General features: G+C 32.0%; 1 protein-coding gene and 1 long non-coding RNA gene across 4 annotated transcripts in view; one reads left to right on the top strand and one right to left on the bottom strand.

Moving 5' to 3' along the window:
- LOC143073683 (uncharacterized) overlaps window positions 1-22,050 on the top strand; it is a 53,764-nt gene extending 31,714 nt beyond the window's left edge. Inside the window, exon 3 of the long non-coding RNA XR_012977568.1 lies at window positions 21,914-22,050. This is a non-coding gene — a long non-coding RNA (uncharacterized LOC143073683). The remainder of the gene's footprint in view (window positions 1-21,913) is intronic.
- LOC143073681 (uncharacterized) lies at window positions 412-16,590 on the bottom strand. 3 transcript variants are annotated; one of them, XM_076249412.1, is made up of 12 exons: window positions 16,372-16,590; window positions 15,958-16,074; window positions 13,254-14,064; window positions 12,611-12,708; window positions 11,430-11,645; window positions 10,968-11,055; window positions 10,264-10,385; window positions 9,714-9,819; window positions 8,611-8,792; window positions 4,231-6,732; window positions 3,548-3,647; window positions 412-3,057 (listed from the first exon to the last, which is right to left on the bottom strand). In XM_076249412.1, the coding sequence occupies exons 3-12, from the start codon at window positions 14,013-14,015 to the stop codon at window positions 2,932-2,934; spliced, it is 4,302 nt and encodes a 1,433-aa protein (XP_076105527.1). In that variant the 5' UTR covers window positions 14,016-14,064; window positions 15,958-16,074; window positions 16,372-16,590; the 3' UTR covers window positions 412-2,931. The 3 variants fall into 3 exon arrangements, with proteins under 3 accessions (XP_076105527.1, XP_076105528.1, XP_076105529.1); XM_076249413.1 differs by having other exon boundaries at window positions 15,958-16,018; XM_076249414.1 differs by lacking the exon at window positions 15,958-16,074.
- Window positions 22,051-26,125: the final 4,075 nt, after the last annotated feature.

Below are 26,125 nucleotides of genomic sequence, written 5' to 3'. Positions count from 1 at the left end.
CTTTTGACAGTTATAATATGAATTTAATAATCGTGATTGAAGTACTTTTTGAAAACGGGCCTGTTCTGAAATATATCTTGGGAAAATTGTCCTTGTAATTATATTTGCTCAAGTTTGAAGGCTATACCGTGACCTATAGTTGTTAATTCTGCGTACTTTGGTCTCTTGTGAAGAGTTGTCTCATTAGCAATCATACCACATCTAAAATATTAGAAAACTGAGAAATATTTCTTAAAAAACCACATTGATATTTCTTACCATATCTTAGTTTATACAGATAAAGGGAGACAAATCATGGTATTTGTAGTTGGAATTTTTCAAACAAGTGATCCAGAAGAAGTATATATCAAGCTACTACTTGAATTGTCAATTAGATTCTTTCTATATTTAACTGTAGTCTAATGACAACAATTTGAAAAATTTCAAATAATTTAATTGATGATTTTTAAAAATAAATAATATGTAATGTACAAAAAAAATACTTCAGAATAACTAAAAATATAATAGTTCAACAATAAAATGACATTTTTGACATATATCTTAATAGGACGGACTTGGAATGGTATTAAAAACAATAATGGGGACTGATTCAATAATCATCCTTCTCATGCTTATAAAAACTAAATTAAAACAAATTCTTCATCAATCTTATTAAAATAAGTTCTCATCACTTGCTCCTCGATTTTTTATATGTCGCCGTGTGACATATAAAAAATCGAGGAGCAAGTGATGAGAACTTATTTTAATAAGATTGATTCTTCATATAACTTCTTTAATTATGTAAAATTTAAATTAAAGAAGAAGTATAGGTTTATGCATTCTTGACCTTCAAATGACAATTAGACATTCTCTTAAAATGAAAATGTAATTATTTTTGGGGTAAAACCTTTTTCTCATTTAGGGCATTGTGTGGTAAGGGCTTTGTTTGCACTAATATTTTACTGGTTGTATCATTGTACATTTAATTCAAGATTTCAATTTCATCTTTAATATTTGAGTTAATACAAAACTGATAACAGGTACTCTTGGAGCCATGATGTCACAAAATAAATATAGTTATGACACAATCAAAGGCAGCTTCAATATGTTTTATGAAATACACAGATTTTGGTTGATTTGTCCTTGACAATATGAAAATCTCTCCATTAAATATTTATTTGGTTCTTGAATCCACTCAGGAATTCATAAAACTTGTAAAATATAAACGATAGTAACAAATAATAAACAAAACATGATGGCAAGCAACCTACCAAGAAAGGGCTTTCTGTTACGTGTCAAAGGATTTATGTTGAAGACATAAAAATATTTTGAACGAAAAAAATAATTAAAAAAAATTCCAAAACCAGAAAAAAATATAGTACAGTAATCTTTAGCCAAAACAAAATAAGCAAAAATTACATAAAATATGACTACAGTAAATATCTACTGGAACTAGTTCTATAATAATCTTAATCCTGCTGTTATTTATTTACTATCTCAAAATTTATGCCTGTGTTATTAATCTAAATTTGACCTAGATATAGGTTTACAATATATTTGAAGTTAAATGTTGCTGTTTTACAGTATAAATGTGCAAAAAAGTGTGAACCTAAATCGGAAACTCTAGACTTAGTTTCTAAATACTTTAACTCTAAACTGCTTGTATGACATTTTAATATTAGCTTCTATAAATATATATACATCAAGGAAAATAATTCATTAAATTTGGTCTGAACTGATGATGTTAAAAAATAAAATATGTATAAGATAAAGCAAAATATCACAGTGCTTCAAATCAATCACTGGGACGGATCATGTCTCAAAACAAATACTACACTGAGAATCAAAAATTACACAGTGCAGATTCTTTTTTTAAAAATAAAATAAATGAAAATTGCAACTTTATGGCAAAAACACAGGAATAAATGAATTACTGTAACTTGGATTTCATACAAGGTTTATATGTAAAATGGACATTTTCATAAGGATTTATATTCAATAATTATGATTAAAATAAAATCTTAAAACATAATTCCTCACATAAATTTGATGTATAATGGAGATCAGGGAGAGGATCAAGAAAAAAGTTTGAAAGAAAAAAACACCAGGTTAATCCTAGAAATCTTAAACTCTGCAAAAATAAACCCTTTCGCTATACTAAGGATTATATCCCCCTTTGACTGTATAGGAGTGTACCCACACTACACAGAATGACAAGGATTGCATTATATCCCCTTTGACTGTATGTATAGGAGTGTATCCACAATACACAGAAGGACAAACTCTTTCCCTGTATGAAACAGGAAACCAGAATAACATAATGCATGTTTTGATCATTTACTACAACAAAAACATGTCTTTCTATTTCAGTTTCAAAAAAGATACTACAGGGTAAAAACAAATTATACCAAAACCGTAAGCTTAAATGATAAGTTTTCTAACTTTGGATAAAATGTGAAAATACTCATCATAAGGTTCTAACATTGAACACAATATTTCTGCTAAAATCATAACAAATGCATAAGTAACACAAAATATTCAAATAAATAAATTGAGTTGTAAATAAAAATCTTGGTCTATCACAGATGTAACTGGAATGTTATTAGTACAAAAACATTGACAACCATGGCTTATACAATCACAAAGTAAAAAAAAAAAATCCTGACAATAATCATAATATGAAATTGAGTTCCATTTGATTTGGTCTTACTAAATTCACTGAATGTATTTCTCAAGTAGGCAAGATAAAATTAGAAGAGAATTGAAAATCCTAGCCTATCTCAAACATCTTAAACTTCAAAAACAACAACCGTCATATTATTTTCTGTAGCAACAAACAAAAAATGTGCCTTCTTTTTCATTGATATCATAAAGATTTGAACATTTCTTATAAAATTATAATGCATTTGTTGGTCTTCTTCTTTGTAAGCTGTCAACCCTGAGAATCAAAGATCAGCTGATTTCTTCATCTTGAAGTTTCGATGCAACATAACCATCAATTTGTTCTTGCAGTAAACGAATAGCTGACATCTTCTGACTTAGTATTCCACTAACTCGCATAATATATTCATCAAACGTCTGAAAAAAAGATACTGTAATAATAAACATATATCAAAAATACATTCACAATGAATACTACATAAAGTAATATCTTAATGTAACTAGAGAATAATTATCCTAAAACTGCTTACAACCACTTCATTTGAACTTTGGTGGATAGTTAGTGGTCTCATTGGCAACATCTCCATATTTTATATTATAATGTATGTTTTTCATTGAACACTTCACATCTTGTAGCAGTTGTGAATATTATCAGTGGCGGATCCAGCCATTTTAAAAAGGGGGGGTCCCAACCCAGAGTAAAGTGGGGGTTCCAACTATATGCTCCCATTCAAATGCATTGATCAGCCAAAAAAAAGGGGGGTTCCAACCCCCGGAACCCCCCCCCCCCCCTGGATCGGCCACTGATTATTAAACACCAAGTTTCATTACCTAATGTCAAAGGGGTTTAAAAAAGTTAAAGAGCAGAAATAGTTTGTGACACATAGACAGATAGCCGGAAACGTACCTTCTGTCCAGCTTTAGCACCAAGTAGAAGTTTCATTTCTTGTTTACAGAGTGAAGTTACAGATGCCAGCTGATCTTCATGTGATGAGATTAATCTTTGTCTACAAAATAACAATGTCATCAGAGTGTGGAAAATACAATAAACTCAAGCTATATTAAGTATGGGGTCGTGGTCAGATGAACCCTGCAAGACAGACATGTACACCTTACAATCATTACATACACCAAATATAGTTGACCTATTGCTTATACAAATGTATGAGAAAAACATACCAAAAAACAAAATCTGAATATTGTGCAATAAATCATATTAATGAGGTCAAAGTCAAATAATTTTTGGAAAAGTTAGATATGAGCCCAGGTCATATCAATAGATACCTTACCCTGTGTAAAAGACATTTTATTGCAAGATATCTTTTTGTGCTAGGACTTAAATCATATCTAAATATTAAGGAGATCTCATTAGCAAACATGCAATACACTTTTCACAAATAAAATTACTGATGTGTCTGATAAAATGATGTTTTTGAAAATCTGAAGCATGTGATTTTACAGATTTATAATACGATTTTCAAAATCAATGGATTAAAATATGGCCCTATTGTTTCTTAATTTCACTACATTACTATATTAATTATATTGACCTAAAATTTAACCCAATTCTATAGTAGGATATAAACATACCTCAAACTGGTAGATTCTGTGTCAACTGACCTCGGGTCAGAAGAAGTAGGCGACAATACTGGTTTTGGATGAACTATGTCCTTGTGTGAATGTCCAACAGTTGTTTTAGATAAAGCACTTGTGGTCACAGGTTGTGGATGTATAGGAGAAAATGCAGAACCAATGTTTAATTTCTCAGTCTTAATAACATTATTTATTGAGCGCGAGCTCCCCACTGGTGAATTCACATTTCTCTGGTTGACAGGAGAATACACGTTTCTCTGGCTAACTGGAGAATGCACAGTTCTCTGGCTAACTGGGGAATATATATTTCTCTGACTGACAGGAGTTCTGGACCCTGTAGACCCAGTACTTCTATCACTCACTGGAGACCTTGACCTTGGCTGCCTTCCTTTTTTAACATGATGTAATGAGTCTCTCGCATGTTTATATATATCTGAGTCACTTAAGGCACTGTTTTCCTTAGATTTTTGTTTAGAATGATTATTATTTAACATTTTGGGGGACCCAATATGTGTGTTATCACTTGATACTGTAGTAGCAAGTCCACTGTCACTATGCCCTGATAAATTATTTTGTGCTGGTTTTGACCTTGAACTATAAGGTTCGTTTTTAGAAAACGCTGATTTTAAACGGCTGGCAACATCTCTGTGTGCCACACTAAGTGATTGAGCTGGTTTATCATGGTTCCCAGGCCTTTTCTGAATTGGTAAAAATTCAGATAAATTATCCTCAACAGTTTTAAGTCCTGTTTCTTCAAATTCTTGTACAACAGGTCGATAGGATGGGGAATTTTCTTCTGAAGGAGCAAAATTATACTTGTCATACTTATTATTGTTTCTTTCAGGATTTTGTGTATCTTCGTGGTCACTATGTTGATCAGTACTGATATTAACAGACTTTTGAATTGAGGTAGCTATATGAACTGCAAAATCAGCAGGAGTCTGATACCACTGATTTGTTGACAGAGGAGATGTATCTAATGGAAGCTGCTCTGATGGAGACTCGTTTCTGTCTGGTCTCAAGTTTTTCCTCTCCACATGATGATGATTACGCTCTCCATGTGTTTTTTGTGCATTAGCCTCCATATCTAGCTGCATTCTCCTATGTTCGTTGACGCCTTCTAAAATAGAAGAAATGTCAACATTTGGACGATGAAATCCTTGAGACTCAGCATGAGATTGTGTCAAAATCAGGGGTGGTGTTCTAGCAAGTTTTGGACGACTCTCTGTAGGATTTACAAGTGCCAGGTGAAATGGTGGGGGTTCCAATTCTGGTTGCTCAAAGTGACTTTTAAATCTTGCTGGTGATCTTTGTGAAAATGTGGTCAAGTCACTGCTTTTTGCTGGCATGACTGCAGGTAAAATAGGATGCACTGATGGGTCCTGGGGAGTTTTTAACTGAACTTCACGTCCACGACTTAAACCCAAGTTGTTCATCCCATTATCCCCATTGGATGGAGTCCTTTGAATTCTCTGAGATACGCTGGATTGAAATGAAGGTTTATCAAATAACATGTCATCCTCAAAACTTTCTGACAATACAGGCTGAAACTGATTATGATGCTGTGGTGAAGAATCAGACAAACGAGGTGTTGTAACTTCAGTAGAAGATGGCACTGATTTTGTGTTAGTTTTAGGTTGTGACAGATTGTTACCTGCTGGAGCTATATGATTCCCAGGCTTCTTTTGTGACAAGTCATTAGATACATGTGGTTCGTTTGTCTCTTGTTCACCTGGATCTTTATATACTTTCTGTCGTAATACTGGAGCAGCAGATGAAGACAATACTTGTGAAGACTGGGAACCAGTATGTTTAGGTATTGCCCCATGTGAACTCCAATCCACAACAGGAAGTGGATGTCCAGCAGTCGACAGTTTGAGTGCTGATCCTCCTGTAGGATTGTTAGCCCTAGATACTGGAAGAGTTCCATATTTACCACTACTTCTGTTTAAATCATTTAATTCTTCCTCGTTGTTGAAATCAGTTGTAGGAAAATCATTTTCAGTATCAGTAGATTTTATTACGGGAACATTTTGGCCACTTGCTGTGGCTGGTTTTACAGTTTTAGCGTTTGTGTCTATATTACATGAATCTGAATCAACATGATCTGATTCACTTTGAGATGAAGAACTACGAGCCACATGTCGTACTACAGAAGTTCTGGTTGGAACACTTGGGGTAGGTTTAGGTTGAGCAGGTTTAACAGCACTTTTGTTAACAGTTTTTCTCTTAACACCAAGTCCTTTTATAGGTGTTTCATTAGGGTCCAGATGAAAATCCCTTTCTGGACCTCGATTGTCTCTCTCTGATCCCCTTTCTGCTCCTCTGTGACTACCTGTATGCCTAGTAGTCTTATGTCTCACCGGAGTAGATGAACAAAGGATGTTGTTAGGATGAAAGACTGATGGTCCTCCTGATGGAGGAATATTCAACAGTAGAGAACTTGAAACAGAGGCTCTAGATCCCGCTGGTATACCTTGTTTACGTAATTCTTTCACTCTGAAAAAATATATAAATGAAATGAATTTTTACAGAAATAAAAGAAAATTGGAAGAATAGAATGATATAACATTAATGATTCGATTTCAATGTTAGAATTTAAACCAAAGTAGCAGAAAGTTACTATTTCATAAAAGATTTTTCTCTTGAATATTGACTGATTAGGTGCAATGGAAAAATCGTGCAAAAATTTAAGATTAACAATGTTTTGTGTTGCTGTCTCATTGATGTACATGTATACTTATTGATGTACATGTATACTAATTGATGTACATGTATACTCGATATTTTCTTTGGACACAATAAACAAACTTAAGCCTTTCATCAATGTTAATGTCAGGTTTTAAATAGTATTTATTAGAGCTTAGTGGCTCTTCTTCGCAAATGAATAAGTTCCAATATAAACAAGAATAATAATATTTAAGAGCAATTTATGACAAAATTGAGTATGGAAATGATATATACAATTACATTAGCTAAATATTGTTCCAATTTGGTTTGATTATTGTTGAACATTTATTTTGACTATAAAATGTTCATTGACTCTATGCCTGTGTTCTAATATCAATTTTAAATTTCTTGTACATAGTATTTATTCTTTGAACTGTTTTAAAATAACAATAATAATTATAGTAAAGGCACTGTTTTTTTTTTTATTTTGGGTGCGAGTATACATCATAAAATTCATACATTTACTGTTGCTTTTTAATAATTCTATCTTGCATATGAGATTCATACACCTTTAAAGTATGTCCTTTCTTTTCATTTTTATTAAACTGTTTATAGTCATATATGAGAAAAACTATATTTAAGGAATGACTGTAATATTTTTTCTGTCTATGAAGAAATAACATAAAAAAATTGGTGCACACTGAATAACGCGCGTAGCGTGTTATTTAACAGTGTACACCACATTTTTTATGTTATTTCGAATAGACAGAAAAAATATTACAGTCATTTCTTATAATTTAATTCTAAATTCCATTTTAAACCGTAGAAAACCACGAAAAAACGTTGACGTCACAGTCACATGACTAAATTATGTCTATGGACTCATAACAAAATAACGTCAGCCAATCAGAAGACGCGGTACATCCAAAATTAAATTATTGTAGTATAAATTTATGTTCTCATTTTTAATTTCTACTGATTGGTCACATTGTTTGATGACTCGTTACATCTTAGATATAGACTCCATAGGAAAAGGAAATATGACCATAAATCTACCTGGCGTATCCAGTTTCTTACCTGTCAGCATATCTGAGTGTGTTAAGGGTATGTTCACACAATGACTTGGTTGGAGATATATTAGCTATCATGGTGTATCTAGTTTCTTACCTGTCAGCATATCTGAGTGTGTTAAGGGTATGTTCACACGACGACTTGGTTGGAGATATATTAGCTATCATGGTGTATCTAGTTTCTTACCTGTCAGCATATCTGAGTGTGTTAAGGGTATGTTCACACAATGACTTGGTTGGAGATATATTAGCTATCATGGTGTATCTAGTTTCTTACCTGTCAGCATATCTGAGTGTGTTAAGGGTATGTTCACACGACGACTTGGTTGGAGATATATTAGCTATCATGGTGTATCTAGTTTCTTACCTGTCAGCATATCTGAGTGTGTTAAGTGTATGTTCACACGATGACTTGGTTGGAGATATATTAGCTATCATGGTGTATCTAGTTTCTTACCTGTCAGCATATCTGAGTGTGTTAAGGGTATGTTCACAGGAAGACTTGGTTGGAGATATATTAGCTATCATGGTGTATCTAGTTTCTTACCTGTCAGCATATCTGAGTGTGTTAACGGTATGTTCACACGAAGACTTGGTTGGAGATATATTAGCTATCATGGTGTATCTAGTTTCTTACCTGTCAGCATATCTGAGTGTGTTAAGGGTATGTTCACAGGACGACTTGGTTGGAGATATATTAGCTATCATGCATGTTTTAGAATTCCCTGTGAATGATTCCTTCAGTATATGTGTCAGTTTACTTTGTCTAAATGGTTTATGTTTACTTTCCTGGTCTATAGAACGAATACATTCTTTTAGCTGAAAAAGATATATAAATAGTTTTGAAAATACAGAAATGTGAACTAGCAATAAAGGTAAATGTTTAACAAATTTTCATTTATATCAAAATATTCAGTATACTGTACATTTTCCAATGTTTCAATCAGTCTTTTTGTATCAAAAATAAAATGGACAAAATTACTCTCTGATATGTCATGTTAAAAAAAAAAATTTTGCTCCAACTTTAAAGTTTCATTTATTTCCCCTTGAGGTAGATTGTGGTGTCTTTTTATGAGCATCCATTCTGGGCATATTGCAAATATACTTTTTCTGTTTTCTTTATTTAGTATAACTCAATATACCATACAACATCAACATCTAAAAGTTTTAAATTTTATGATTAAACTATCAAAAATTAAGTGTTGTTAAGTATATTAAATTTTATGAAAAAATCAAGGGCGAATTTGATAGGACTATTTTTGGTTTTTGGAATTTTCAAAAAATAAGGCATGTGACCCCTTATTCTTATTTGATATTTAGGAAGTATTGATAAAAAAGCAATTCTCGCATTCACCTTTAACCAATTATACCTTTTAAAGTTTCTTCAATAAGGAAAAATCAAGTTTCCCATACATAAATTAAATGTATTTAAAGTGGGAAAAAAGGGCCCCCAGTTTTATTTATTGAAAGTTATATGTACTGTGACTCAGAAGACTTTTACAGAATTTTTAGAAAAATCTATGATTGAACATTGAAACACCCTAGGGACCTTAACAAGAATAAGAAGTACTTTTGCTTCAATCAAGAATTTTAAGACAGTTGTAATATTCCAATTGTGGGGAATAATTTAGGAAGGTGAAGATGAATATGTTCTTTTTTCAAAGGCAATTTTATAAATTTATGTTCCATGCATATCTATTGAAAAATAAAAGACAAAGAAGCATTTTAAGTATAACTTACAGCTAATAAGCTTTGGTTGATTTCTGCCCCTTCAAGACGTGTCTGTCTGTCTGTGTCTGTAACATCTGAAGCTCTCTCACTACCAGCCAAATCAATAAATGATATTCTACAAAAACATTACATATGCATAAGGACATTTTAAAAGATCTGAATAGTGGTTAAAATTTTGAAAACAACTTTGGCTTGTTGAAACTCGTAACTGAAAATTGAAAAAAATAATGGAATTATCTCTTTTATTTTCTGAAATATTACTGGTGGTAGTGTCAGATTGAATTTTTTCAAAATAGTTGAACATTTGTATAGCAAGCTCATAAAATCGACAAAAATGTTCTTAAATTTACTTTAAACTGACAAAACTCCAATTTCAAATCCATATATATTTTTGTTTAAGCTATCTGTTGTTAGTACATAACTTTACAGAACAACATTGTTAAGGAAGTCATGCACTACATACATTTGGGAATTAATGTTCAGTAATTTCTTGATAATTTTTCTATTTTCAATTTTTAATTTTATTAAGCAGACTTATAAATAATGTTTATAAAAATACCTTCCAACTCTTTTGTCTGATGAGTTGCGTACTTCGAGCTGTAGAACTGCGTGAGATCTTGAAGAATCTGGATTAACTCCAGTAGCACCTTTACTTCTAGCATTGTTACCGTAATCTATTACCTTCAAAATGTATACATTGTTATAAATATTAAATGTACTGTTCTTCCTACATTGATCATCACACAATCAAGTTTTAAAAATCAAAATTTAATAACTTGTAGGCTACTTGTCTCTTTGTTCAATCTTTTCTTTTATAATATTAAAATTTTGCATAATTTCATTTTTATTAAACTGTTTATAAGTTATTGCATGAAACTAAATAAATTAAAGTGTCATTTTCCAATCTATCAAGGACCATAATCCTGACAGTAAAAGTGAAATCTATAAAAATATTAACCTCCATTTTGTCATCAGGAACAACATATCAAAATTTTAATGGCTTTGGCAAAAAAGCTCATAAGCAATGGCACAGAAACTGTTGGCAGCAAAAAGTAATTCATCATTTCTATAATCTGATAATTTTCCCCTCGAGAATCCTTGCTATAAACCCAGGTTGAGTTTTATGCTGTTAATGCACTTATCACATTCAATATTTAGAACTATTTAGATGTATTTTTCCAAATGATTACCCCAAAAACTGTATAAAGGAACCCCAGATCAAATACATTTAAGACAACCAAAAAGGTTCTACATGTATCAAACCTGCATTAATGCTTGTACATCTTTACATTCTGTTTCTGTTAGTCCTGCTATACAGACCCTGTTAGAACCATCTTCCCTGGCTTGTAACCTTAAAAAGTATTCTTCAATTTACAAATGAAGAAATAATCAGCATACAGAATCAAAGACTACTAAGAAGTCAGTAAAATCATTTGAAAACAGTTCCCATTTAGATATCCAATTCTGTTTTGTATATAGGTTTACAAAAGTCATGTAGATTACATGTATTATTTTCAAAATCAGAAAATATGAACTGAGACTATTTTTTTCAAAGTTGAATTTGGTAAAGACACGAGACTCATTTGTTTATACTTTTAATTCTTTATTTATACACCCCTCCTACCCCTCATCTTTAACTTCTAATAAAACTTGATCTGCACAAAATTAATTAGAGAACATTATAAGGTTAAAATCAATTTTGTACTCTAAAAAAAACACTAGTACCTGTTTCTTTTATTGAGGAGATCAAAGAGCTGCCCACAGTAGATTTCAAAGAAGCTGACCCAGACTTTAAGCCCTGCTCCATACTGTTTGGAGTCTATAATTGAGTAGATATCATGAGCTGCCAGTAAATATTGACCTGGGATCTCCTGATTCCCCATCATTGTGTGAGTTTTACCTGCTCCGGTTTGACCATAGGCAAAACATGAGGCTGTCCCACTAAAAAAATAAAGTTAATAGTTCTTAGTTTAAAGTTTAGAAATTAGTTCTTAGTGTGAAAGTTTTTATTGTATAGCAATTCTTTGGTCAAAATAAGACCTGGACAGAAGTTCCACACACAATGGAGGTAGTTGTGTGCTTGCAATACAATGCATTTTAGTATATCTATTCAACAGGTGCATTTGTATATGTATGTATGTAGTTCCTGTTCTATCTATAGGTATAGAAGTGGGTCGAATGAAGATCATGATGTAAAAAACCTTGAATAAAACTTAATGAATAAACGCATTGCTATACACTGTGCAGATGGTATGAAAAAGGGTCACACATAGTTTACCTAGATTCAACTTTATCCAATATGAAAATATGACACATACAGTTTGTGGAAAAAAAGTGACAAAGTTTATATTGTATGCATACCATGTGTTAAACAAAAAAAATGTAGATGTATAACTGGTATAACAATGGATTACATTGTGTAACTAGCCCTCACATGCAGTGACTGCCAAAAAAAATAAACAAGTTGTTTTTTATATTATTAATTATTTGTAACTAATCAGCTTATATACAAATATGATGTTGATAGATGTGTAGTTGTTATCTTGATAAAGTTTGCTAGAAGATATGAAAATATTGTGACATGTCATGTATGTATACACAGATAATTTTATTCAAAATATCAATTAATTATACAAATAATAGGAGCATATGTGGTGGGTAACCCAAGATAATAGGTCAAGTTGGTAACCTTGACAAACTTCACTACCAAATTGTATCTCTAAGAGGTCATTTAATTTAATACGAACGACCATGCTACTTGCTCATTGTTGAAGGCCATACAGTGACCTATAGTTGTTAATTTCTGTGTCATTTGATCTCTATCAGAGATTTGTCTCATTGGCAATCATACCACATGTACCACATCTTTTTTTATATATGTACTCTTATTATTACACAATACTTACCCTTCAAATACACAATTAATAAGAGGTCTGGTGGCCCTTATATACACATCTTCATTGGAACATTTCTCATTGAATACTTCATCAAAAATAAACTCATGCTGAAAAGAAAAAGCAATGTATACAGAAGAAAAAACAAATAAAATCAAAAATATTGTTTTTCATATCTGACATTATATTTGGGGCATTCATTATAAGTCTATATCTTGCTTAATGAATTTAACTTAAAACTTAATTTTCTATGTTTTTAAAAAGGTCAAATTTTCATAGACAACATCATGAACATGGACAAAGCTGTACAATTTTTATATTTTTTGATCTTCTTAAGGCCAAATAAAAAAGTATGTGTGGTTCCAGTTACATCTGAAAAAAAGTTAGGGTAGGTAGGTAGGGATTTTTTTTTATTTTATGTTTTTTTTTTTACATTGAGTCTATGGGAGCAACATTCTGACTTTAACAGTGCTTAATGAAAAAGACGGTAGGGTTACTGGAACCACACATATATTTTTATTTGGCCTAATTAGATATACAATTTTGGGGTAGTTGTTTTTTGCTTTATCTGCCTCTGAAAATAACAACTTGTGCATACTTGGCTTCTTCATATCTAATGCATGCACAGAAAAGAAAGTGTTTACTTTATACATACCTGCAGTGTGTATGCTCTCAGATCAACAGCTGCTTTTGGTTCATTAACAGTCAATGTTGTGTCACTTTCAGCTTTAGCAATATCATCATCAGTATTCTTTATTTCACGTTTATTTCTCGGTCTTTTTCTCACACAAACTTTAATCCTTTCTATAGCACTAGAATGACTAGTTCTAGATCTACTTTTACTACTTGTTGGCGTACTCGGTGCATTTGATGGAACACCATAGTTATATCCCTTTTGTTTGATACGGTTGACAACCGATCTCCTGACTCTAGGGGGTGATGATGCTGCATTTAAATGTTTTGTTGCTGGTTCATAGTCGGAATGATCAGAGGAATCTGATGAAGACTCAGATTCAGAGCTATCTAATAACCTTAAAAGTTCTGCATGACTGGTTTGACTTGGAGGGTTTATTGGTCGTTCATGAACTCTGACATCACTGACCGCATGCAATGCTTGATCACCCCTCCCACGATTACCTGAAACCAATGGACTTCTGTTACGTTTCCTTGGTGATGGGTTGTGACTATTTGGTCTTGCAGCAGACAAATTGGATGGTTCTGTAGTATGGACTGATTTAATAATATTGATAAGTTCAACTAAGCGTCGTCTGTCATCATGGGAAGTAATACCTATGGCTGCACAGTCTTGTGGTGTAAGTCGTGCTAATGCTTCAGATTTTGTAATCCCATTCACTCTTAGGGTGGGATAATATTTTTCTAATCTTGCCTCTTTCAAACATTCATAAAGAGTTCCCATATTTCATGAGCACTTAAGTAGCTGTTTCTGTTATGTATTTATAGTCAACCTGAAAAAATGAAATATTTAATTTTTATTTGAATTATAATTAACAATTTAAAAATCAATTTTGGAATCTACAAGACGTTCCTTGACAAATATAAATATGTAGTCTTAATACTTTTAATGTCTCCTGAATTTTAAATTTGTGTTTAATAATACCACCCTGCAAAAATATGCAAAGAGAAATTAGGATTTAGAGAACTTTTTTCTGCAGATTGAGAGTACAATGAAACAACATCTTGTAAGAAAGCAGAAAAACAGACATTAGTTTTCTCGTTTGAATTGTTTTACATTGTCTTATCGGGGCCTTTTATAGCTGACTATGCGGTATGGGCTTTGCTCATTGTTGAAGGCCGTACGGTGACCTATAGTTGTTTATGTCTGTGTCATTTTGGTCTTTTGTGGATAGTAGTCTCATTGGCAATTATACCACATCTTCTTTTTTATATATAACCATATTCCTATATAATTGATGTTATTATACTTTTACAACATTTATATAATTTGAGTATGAAAAAAGGAATTTCATAACAATGTACAGCATGTACAGTACAAAAGTACATTATATTAATCTTTATTATGTTCATTAGGAGTACAAACTTTAGACATTTATACATGTGTAGAGAATCGTGAATTTAGAATTTATTGTCATTTTAGGTCAACAATGAATTATTCAGACTAAAGCAATTCCATGTTACCAAAATACCAAAATATAAAGTATTTCTTTTTCTTAAATGAGATCTACAACAGCTAAAAATATTTATGATCCTTTGTCCATGCTTACTGACATGATTCAGAATCTTTATATATATGTAGACAGTAAGGTTTATACATGACATATACATTACAACTTCTAGGCAAATTAGCCAGGTTAATATCTTTCACATGTCAACAACACGCAATACCATATATGCAATTCTTTACAGATATTAAAGTGTGGACACCAGAATACAATTCCTTTTAGACTGAGTGACGAATATGCATTAATTATATATATAATCATAAGAAGATGTGGTATATGATTGCCAATGAGACAACTCTCCACAGGAGACCAAATGACACAGAAAATTAACAACTATAGGTTAATGTACAGCCTTCAACAATGAGTAAAACACATGCCACATAGTCAGCTATACATGCATGTTTGATCAACAACTGCATTCAAGTTAGGTACAATGTTTACCTGCACTTTGAGTATTTCTAACATTTATGCATTTAACACAGAGGATATATATCATATGTAAATGTTAGTGTCAATAGTCTACAATGTGGTAATTATAATACTTAAAGTATACAGCAGGTTACATGTACTTAAGTTAATGCAACTGGTAAAGTCTTCATAATATACATGTAATAAAATGAGGGCTTGTGTTTTATATTTGTACTTATGCCGAATCAAAATAAAGTTTTCTTATCTTATAAAATGAAGATTTGACAAGCATTTATAGAAAATGACAACCAGTTTATTCATTTATCTATCTATCTCCCGTCAAGGAGTGGATTCATTTTTGAGTGTATATACTCCAGTGTGAGTGAACAGCTCATTTGACAGCTACACATAGATGTTTGACAAATAATTTGTCAAATTATATGTGTCTCCTTTACTTTATTGTTAAATGGTTGTTGGGTTGCTGTCTCTGTGTCAACAAGAAGCAATATGTGTGTGTGTGTACCTACATAGTTTACAGATATGTAAAATAATGGTGTCTTTCTGGCATAATCCCAGTATTGTTACAATAATTTTAAAACCACTTTTATATTTGCACAAAAAACAAAACATTATTTATGTTATTTTCTACAAAAAAATGTTGCATATTTCTATTATGTATCTCCATGCAATTACTATTTTTCATAATTAAATCATAAGTACTAATCAGATTTCTATTGTAAATATACATACTGCATTTCTTTTATTTTGCTAGTACGCCGGCGTCGTGAAATAACGTAATGTCCTGTTAAAACTGAAAACATTACAGGTTCAGGCATGTTATCCAAAGATCCATAAAAACTGGGTCATCTTTTTTTTAATCAAACAAAGAACTATAATGAATCTTGTAAAAATCATATGTACATGACAAAAATATTGGATTATGGCATTGATTATTTTGGTGTAAGCCTTATAAATAATTTATCGAAGGGAAAATGTTACTGAAGTCACCATTTTGAAAGACGCGCTTTCCTTGGAAACGATAGGATATATTATCTTCTGTACTATTTTTCAATTAAAGAAAATTAGAAGTGACAGATGTTAAGATGCATGACAAACTGATATGTCAGTTTAAATAAAAAATAGTTTTAAAATGTCATATTTTACATTTCAAAATTGTTCTCTTGCAAGGAGGTAGGAAAGTTATGGCTTCCGCCGGTGGTTTGGTTGCTGCTGGGTTGATAATTTTCCGCAAAATTCAAAGTAATATCGAGTATTTGCTTCTGCAAACATCATATGGACAACACCACTGGACTCCCCCAAAAGGTAAAATGCGGATTGTAGTATGTTTTAGCGAAGCAATCAAGATATACAAAAACCGTTTACAAGGGAAACAACTCTACAAATAAATATATCCAAATACCACACACAAATCCGTTATTTAACGTATAACAACGTATCTAATTAAATCATTACTAGAATTATACCCCCGCTTTAAAAAAGGGGGGGTATACTGTTTTACCTCTGTCTGTCAGTCCGTCCATCAGTCCGTCCGTCAGTCAGTCCGTCCCATGAAACTTTCGTCACATTTTTCTCAGGAACTACACATCCACCCTTTCTGTAATTTGGTATCAGCATTTATATATGTCAGCCATACCGTGTGATGCGTTTTCAGATTCATCACTTGACAACTTCCTGTTTACCGAACACTTGTCTGATTTTACACATGATAGCCAAGTTTAAAATTTTCGTCACATTTTTCTCAGGAACTACAATACAAGGATTTCTGAAATTTGGTTTCAGGATTTATATAAGTCAGCTATACCGTGTGATGCGTTTTCAGATTCATCACTCGACAACTTCCTGTTTACCGAACACTTGCATATTTTTACACTATTAATATTATCCACTTGCGGCGGGGGTATCATCAGTGAGCAGTAGCTCGCAGTTTCACTTGTTAAAAAAAAAACCACTTATGATAGCAATATCTTACTCTAACAATTGGTTAAGATTGGGATTGAGGAACAGCAGTATTAAATCTGCCTGTTCTGTCAATGTAATGTGCCACTGTTTGTAGTTTGGCTTTTGTCTCTTCTGTGTTCTTGCCGTCTAGTCTCTTTAGCATAGTAGCTAAATTCAAGTTTCTGACCCCGACCTCTTTGGATATTTGATATAATATATCTTCATGTTCGTTTTCATAGCAGGGACACTCCAGAAGGAAATGGTGAGGTGTTTCAGGTGCTCAACATTTGCATGACTCTATGGCGTTGGTTTGGCCTACTCGGTTCTTGTAGTAGTTGATTTCTGTATGGCCAGTTCTTAGTTGTGCGAATATACTGAAATGTCTTTTAGTTGGGAAATCATACATAATTGAGTGTTTCATAGTTGGTATTTTTTCATAATGGACCCTGCCTCTCTCAGATATTTCACCATCTTCTCTGCCATTTATTTCCTGTACTTTTATATGCTGATGCTTGTTTGACATCCTGCAGTGTTATGATGTTATTTTCCGGTGGTAGTTCTTTTGCTTCCTCTGCCGCATTTTTTACGAGGATGTCAGCCTCATCATTGCCAGCTATGTTGGCTTGTCCTGGCGTCATACAACAATCTCTTTTCCATTGTGGGTGTCCGATATTTTCTATTATGACATCAAAATTTTACGGGAACATTTGTGATGTCCAGTAATTGTGGATATAGTCCAGTCAAACTAAGATTTAACCTCAAACTAATTGCCACAGAAAATGTTTTACTTTTAGTTCTAATCTATAGCATTATGCCCTTTATATACACAGAAAAAAGTCCCATAAAATCTAACTTGAGGAAAACTCGAAATCAGCATTTTTAATTTCCTCTAAGAGATAACTCTTGCAAAAATGAGTCTGTTTTGGTCAGTTTTTGGTCAGTTTTTCTTGAAATTTAAGATACTTTGATGGTGTTATAAGTTTGTATTTGACTAAATTATATAATCTTCTGCTCATCAAATGTACAAAACCGAAGTATTATGGGTAGTTTTATTTTTTTCGTTCATTTTTCATTAAAGGAGCACTAGCTGTCAAATTCATGGTCACTGATTTGACTAAAATTCTCATATTTGATTTATAACAATGTAAAACATTTATCCAAACTATCAAAAGTCTAAAATAAACAGTTTACAGAGCATGGGGTAGATAATATATAGGTTCGTTTCGTGTGTATTTTAGTCCAGACGCCATCTAATTAACTATCGATTTGACCTCAGATGACCATATAAGCGATGTAAACATAAATAAAGATATGAATAGATTAAACCAACACGTGCTATTGGATTATTATAGGTCTGTTTGATTTTATTTTATAGATTAAAAATAGATGTTTCTCATTGTTTTTAACCGTATAAGAATGATTTCATGTGCATCAAATTAGTAATCAAATGATTGACCGTAGTTTCACATTCATTGTTGACATTCTTTTTCTTTAAATAACCAATACACGTACAATGCATGCATTGTCAATCTCTAGCTAGGGGTTAAATTGAAGTTCACATGAAAACGGATTTAAAGAGGTCGACTCATTCACTTGCAAGTGAATTACTAATTATCAATGTTTCTTAGCGTAATTTGACAAAATTGATCCTTTTTGGCTGCTAAAAGCAAATTGTTATTTCAATATTTCACTTTTATTATTGATTAAACAGAAACAAATTAAACTTTAGATTTTTTATATACCTCGTAGCTAGTGCCCCTTTAAAGAAATTGCAAATTTGAAGCTTTGTGACCATTTTGAAAAAATAATGTGAAAATTTGGTATTGTTTATTTCTGTATATCATATTTTTTCCGCATCTTACTTATCTAAAGAAACTTTAAACCACAAAAAAGAAGATTACATGCTTAATTATTTTGATTAAATTTTAGATTCTTTACCTTGACATGTTGAAAAATTCAATAAATTGTCATCTAATGAATTACGAAATCTAGATTATAGCTTGATAAAAGATATGAAAACACCTTTAGAGTTGTTTCTTATACTCTAAAGGCTGCTAAAAAATCAAGAATCAATTCATTCTGATGAATAGAAGCGGTTAAGTTATAATTTTGTATCAATTTTTATTGATATTTCTGTCTTTTTTGCAAGAGTTATCTCCCTTTTCAATGCAAATCTCAATAGGAATTTTAAATGGTGATTTTTTTAGTCTTCCTCAAGTTAGATTTTATGGGACTTTATTTCTGTGTATATTTGGGGTATAATGCTAAAAAGTCAAACTTAGTTGAGGATTATGCCAGGCAATGGGCTAAGCGCGAGAAGGAAGACGTAGACACTCTTTCCGAATGGATTAAGGCAGTGAGATCGTTGATACAAATCAGAATAAAGAAACTGAATGGGTCTATCAATGCCCATGCTACGTCAATCTTTAAAGACCCAAATGTTGCAAAACACCTATCCTACCTCCATGACAAATATGTTGTTGTCCCCGCAGATAAAGCCCCAAACAACATCGTTTTTGTATGTAAAACTCATTACATTAACTGCTTGATAAACAAATTAGGTATTGACAATTCACTTGGAAACTCAACATATACCCTCACGACACTTACCAAAGAGGAAATCCTTGATAATCATAGGTCTGTTCTGTGTTCCTTTGGAATTTCAACCAAAGATGAAGAACTGGATCTGCCATCACTGTATTGGATACCTAAACTACATAAGTGTCCTTACAAACAACGGTATATTGCTGGGTCTTCCAAGTGCTCCACGAAACCTCTTTCTAAATTATTAACATCTATTTTATCAGCTATCAAAGATGGGCTTCAAAGTTATTGTGAAACTGCCTATTCTAGAGGGGGCGTGAATCAGATGTGGATACTTAAAAATTCCAAAGATCTTTTAGAGTACATACAATCTAACTCTCTTTCATCTTGTAACAGTATTAAAACATTTGACTTTTCTACTCTATACACTAGTATTCCACATTCCAAACTAAAAGACAAATTGAAAGAGTTGGTATTGCTTTGCTTCGTCAAAAAGAATGGCCAACATAGATACAAGTATGTTGTCTTAGGGAGGGATAAATCCTACTTTGTAAAGGATCACTCTGATTCGAACAAAAAATTCTCTGAAACTGATATTATCAAGATGCTTGATTTCTTGATTGACAACATATTTGTTACGTTCGGAGGACGTGTTTTTCAACAGACTGTCGGCATTCCAATGGGAACAAACTGTGCCCCTCTACTTTCCGACTTGTTTCTTTATTATTATGAGGCAGACTTCATGCAGGAACTTCTTAGGAAGTAAGATAAGAAGTTAGCAATATCCTTTAACTCTACTTTTCGCTATATAGATGATGTTCTTTCACTAAATAATTCAAAATTTGGTGACTACGTGGAACGCATCTATCCAATCAAGCTAGAGATAAAGGATACTACAGATACAGTTAAGTCGGCCTCATATCTTGACTTACATCTAGAAATTGACAATGAGGGTCGATTGAAAACAAAACTTTATGACAAAAGAGATGATTTCAGCTTTCCAATTGTGAACTTTCCAATTCTAAGTAGCAACATTCCAGCAGCACCTGCATACGGGGTATATATCTCCCAATTGATACAATATTCCCGTGCTTGCATTTCCTATCATGATTTTCTTGATAGAGGGTTGCTGCTCACAAGGAAGCTATTAAACCAACAGTTCCAAATGGTGAAGTTGAAATCATCCCTTCGTAAATTTTACGGAAGCCATCACGAGTTGGTTGACCGTTATGGAATAACCGTTTCACAAATGATATCGGATATGTTCTTTACGTCGTAACTACAATCCCCTTCCCTTTCATGAATGTGACCTACCGAATTAGACTATTTACCGGATTTGTTATCACATAAGCAACACGACGGGTGCCGCATGTGGAGCAGAATCTGCTTACCCTTCCGGAGCACCTGAGATCACCCCTAGTTTTTTGGTGGTGTTCGTGTTCTTTAGTTTTCTATGTTGTGTCGTGCGTGCTGTTGTTTGTTTGTCTTTTTCATTTTTAGCCATGGCGTTGTCAGTTTGTTTTAGATTTATGAGTTTGACTGTCCCTTTGGTATCTTTCGTCCCCCTTTTAAAAATCTTCTGTTGCAATTACTTTTGGGTTAGGGTCAAATTTATGCTAGAATCTACTATTGACTGATCATAAGGTATAATACATAAAAATAAAATTGAGAAGGGAACAGACCAAAGAGCAAACAACAGCTGAAGGCAATCAATGGGTCTTCAATGCAGCGAGATACTTCCCCCCCCCCCCCCCTGAGGTGTGCTTATCTTCCTATATCTAATTAAGCTGGTCACATAATTTGCATTGATAAAAACTTTGCAATAATTTACAATAGTCTAAAGAATGCTTTGGAGTCTGATTATCTTTTTGAGAACTTACTGGTCTGACTTGTTCTTAAGATATTCTCATTTTTTTAACTGATAGATTGAGATATTCTTCTTTTGTTACATTAAAATTGACTTTTATTGGTAAAAAAGAGTATGAAATATTGTTGAATTGTTAAAGCAAGTAACAATAATTATATATTTCTTCTAACTTCGTAATGTAAATTCATTGAAGTCTTCAAACTATCTTTTGTTGTACAATGGAATGTCAGAGGAAGGAATTTACAGGATCTATTCATCATGTGAAATACCAGATTGCGTTTTAGAAAACATAGGAAAAATCACTGTATTTCATTCAATTAGTTAAATATTTTTCAGGTCATGTTGACCCAGGAGAATCAGAACTCCAGACAGCTATAAGAGAAACAGAAGAAGAAGCAGGACTTAGTGAACAAGCTTACAACATATTGTCAGAATTCAAATATACATTAAACTATGAAGTGAAAGGAAGACCTAAACGAGTTGTGTATTGGTTAGCAGAGATGAAAAACCAAGAATGTCCAATTATATTATCAGATGAACATCAAACATATGTTTGGTCAACTCTTGATCGAGCTTTGGAAATTTCTCAATATTCTGACATGCAAAAACTTTTAAAAGAGGCAGATAATCACATTAAAAGTCAAAAGTAATCAAAATAACTTTCATAATGGCTGACAATTTTTGAAGAAACTGAAAAGTGACATACATTGTACCCATTACAGATATTAGAATGAAAAATCATCAACATGTGTAAGACTGTCATGTTAAATAATGTTTCAGACATCATATTCAATGGTTCATGTCAACAAATGCATGTTTTGAGTTTGGAATCACCATGTTTGTTTTATAGGTGTTGTAGCTGTTATACATTATAAGCAATACAAGATTATACCTTTTATACCTTTTATTAAATTATTATACATGTATACCATTTTGAAGGATTTATGCCATACAATACAATAATATTCAATTATACATTATTTTTATCAAACCATTGAGGGCATGAGTATAAACAAGACAGCACAATGAACATCAGTTAGTGAACATAACAGTACAAGCAGGAGATAACATGATGACTATATATATACCTTGATAAATTTTGACACAAGATATGTCCATATTTCCATACTGCCTATTAAAATGTCATATTATTTTGTTCTGTTTGTGACTACAGTTCATAGAAAAACCTCTTTCTTTTGCTTTTAGTATTAGTTTTTCCCAAGCATTTTCAAAAGATGATTTAATTGGTAGAATGTTTCTTTAAGATATATGTTTTTGTATTATAGTAAAAGGTTGACATCAAAATATTGAAAATTCAACAAAGACTCAGAAGATGGGTTGTGTTTTATTATATCATATCAAGTTTTTGAAAGTATGATTATGATGCAATATTATTGAAATTTGAATTATTTCTTGATTATATTATAAAAATAAGATGATGTAATAAAATTGCAAGATGAGAAAACTTTACCAGTTTGAATCTGTAAGTGTTGTATGGGAGATAACTCTAAATGCTAGTTTATAAGTTTATAGAATAGTTTGAATTATTTCCCTTGGAATACTGACAAAGATTAGATTTACTTTTCATACTATTCTGCCAGTAATAAATCAACTTTTAGTGAACTTTTCTTTCATACTTCAAGGTTTGATTTATGCATTAGTAGTAAAAGTGTTGTCACTTATATTTCATAGTTTAGATTTTTTGTCAATGATTACAGGACTTAAACAGTCTGATTTATGGTATTGGTTTCCATATTATTAACTCAATAGTGAATACTTGATTGATAAAAGGAAACTCCCTTTGGATTTTGAACATTTTCTGGTTATCCTTTAAAATTACAGTACTTACTCTCAAAGTTAAGTTGTCGGTACTGTATTGGTAAAGGAAAGATTCCTTTTAATTTTGACCATTATCTTATTTATTTATTCCAGAGTTACTGGTCATGCCTTCAAATTTAAGGTAGTATTCACATGTTCCACAGTCTAGCTCTATAGAATGCGTGTATCAAATAACTACAAAAAAATAAACATTACACAATTTTTTGTCATAAAAAAATGGACACATCATTAATTCCTGGCCTAGCTGTTTATTTATAATTCATCAGTGTTAAGGCTTTGACAAGAAAGGGAGCTTGAAATTAGGTAGTTTTTGTATCACAGTTTTTCATATTTTGGTTATTTCTGTATATCATTTTTTACACATAACAGCATTTATATAAACTATATTTGTGGAATTTTCTTGTTGTGTTAAAGACCCATTGGTGGCCTTTTTTTTTATATAAATAAGGCCATTAGTTTTCTCATTTGAATTGTTTTACATTGTCATATTGGGGCCTTTTATAGCTGACTATGCGGTATGGGCTTTGCTCATTGTTGAAGACCATACAGTGACCTATAGTTGTTAATGTCTGTGTCATTTTGGTCTCTTGTGGACAGTTGTCTCATTGGCAATCATACCACATCTTCTTGTTGTTGTCTCTACTCTTTGGTTGGGTTGTTGTCTCTGATATAATCCCCATTTCCATTCTCAATTTTCTATTTGGTATACTATTATGTGTGATCCTTTTATGGTCTAATGATCAGATAAGGTTCACCTCATTTCATTAATTGATGATCAAGTTTAAAGTGTTTGTGGTCAAGTCCATACATGTATCTCAGATACTATAAGCCAGATCCCAACTTTATTTGGCGTATAGAAATATTGTAAGGTGTGCATGTCAGACTGGCAGGTTTTATCTGACCTTGACCTCAATTTAATAGTTCATTGGTCAATGTTAAATTATTATAATTATGTCTTTTTCTCAGATACTATAAGCAAATGGCTAAACTATATTTGGTGTATAGAATGATTGTAAAGTGTTCATGTTAGTCTGGTAGGGTTCTTCTGACCTTGATCCTTAATATCAAGTTTATGTGATGCTTGTCCTGTGCTGCATGAGAGCCTCCATATATTCAGATTCAACAATAATAAACACCTCCCATCAGTGTTCAACAAGTGGGGGAAATTATATTTTCATGGACACCAGCAAACCACACCCATAATCATAAATGTTGACTTTAAAGATTTCAGAATCAATTCAAATTATGCAAATAATAGAAGAAAAAAAAACATGAAAACATTATATGCCCACATTATAGCAATTTCATGACGACAGGTGAGCATAGATTAAGTTTCAAAATAATATCTTAATGTCTGCTAATTTCCTTCATTCTGCACAAAAATAAGCAGTCAAGTCATAAATTCCTGACTTCTTTATTTAAAGCCGATTTTGTCTTGCTACCTCCTCAGCTTCTGTCTTGTATAATACCTAGGATCTCAATAACAACCAACAGATAATAAAGCTTTGACAATCAATACCATGGACACAGAAGACCCTCTATCCTGACCTTCAAACAACCTTTATACAAGTAACCAGTATTTTGCTGTGTCAGTAAATAACAATTATATAGCTGGATTATTATATATTTTATTGATATTTGAGCAATACTTCCATAATACAATGAGCATGCATACACACATGTTACAATAAAATTCTTAAGCTGAAAATAAGGCAATAAAATAGAGGAAAACAAAAAATTGAAAACATTATACTTGGCAAGAGATTGTACCACAGCTAAAAACAAAGGCTTTTCTAGGCAAAACAGTGCCTAGAACAAGCAATTTCAACTAATGCAAATTTCCTCATTACCTTGTTATCCTTTTTAACACTTGTTATCATTTTTAAACAAAATTTATAAAAGTTTGTAATTTGAATTCACATCTTATAAAGAAAATATAATGCTTTTGAAATTTTGAATTAATTTCAATAAGTTATAATTAGAACAAATTTTGTGACCAACTTTGATGTTAGGTAAACAAATTTAGTCAACAGTTGATTACTCTGCAAATATATGAATTTCAACACATTTGAAATCTCTAAAAGTTGCCATACATTCCTGGTTTGTTTTATTCACTTTGTCTTTGAAATATAACTAGTGTTATACTCCTAATGGATCACATCTCGTCACATTCTTATCACATTCTTATCAACTGAATGATTCTGAAGATTTAGATATTAGAGGAATAGAATTATTTAATTCATATTACATGTAACATGATTTTATTTACATTGATTTATATACATACGAATTGTGACATGATGTTACAATGAGTAAAATGACAATGATCATGTGTCCTATATCATTTTGATCCTGTCGATTAATTAAATTGTTTATGTTTGATATAACAAATAATACCATGTTTCTTTGGCTTAAAAATTCACACATCAGTTGAAATACAACGTTAATGTACCCGCATTTAAAGTCCTGCTTTACCCTTATAGCTATGACTACCTGGCTATATAATTATGGTGCTTCTTTGATTGCAGTACTAGGTCAAACATCATTTAAGGCTTCTTAATGTTAAGAATTGTTTTATATATCCATGGCAACCTTAATTTCCCTGAGTTTTACGTCATTGACAGAAGTACCTTATGATTGTCTGTATGTATCTATTAACAATTTTCCATCTTATAAATATTTGAATTCCTAACACAATTGTAAAACTTT

The sequence above is a fragment of the Mytilus galloprovincialis genome, chromosome 4, assembly GCF_965363235.1.
Source record: "Mytilus galloprovincialis chromosome 4, xbMytGall1.hap1.1, whole genome shotgun sequence".
In the NCBI taxonomy this organism is placed as follows: Eukaryota; Metazoa; Mollusca; class Bivalvia; order Mytilida; family Mytilidae; genus Mytilus; species Mytilus galloprovincialis.
Note: the sequence above shows the minus strand (reverse complement) of the source record. Positions and strands in the feature narration are given on the sequence as shown.

Bases quoted from the DNA above. Each gene is read 5' to 3' on its own strand.
- LOC143073681 (XM_076249412.1), bottom strand. From the start codon at position 14,015: ATGGGAACTCTTTATGAATGTTTGAAAGAGGCAAGATTAGAAAAATAT. The intron at 12,709-13,253 runs GTATGTATAAAG...TTTTCTTTTCAG, and splicing joins TGAGAGCATACACACTGCAG to CATGAGTTTATTTTTGATGA. The intron at 10,386-10,967 runs GTTTGATACATG...TACATTTTGAAG, and splicing joins ATGTACAAGCATTAATGCAG to GTAATAGATTACGGTAACAA.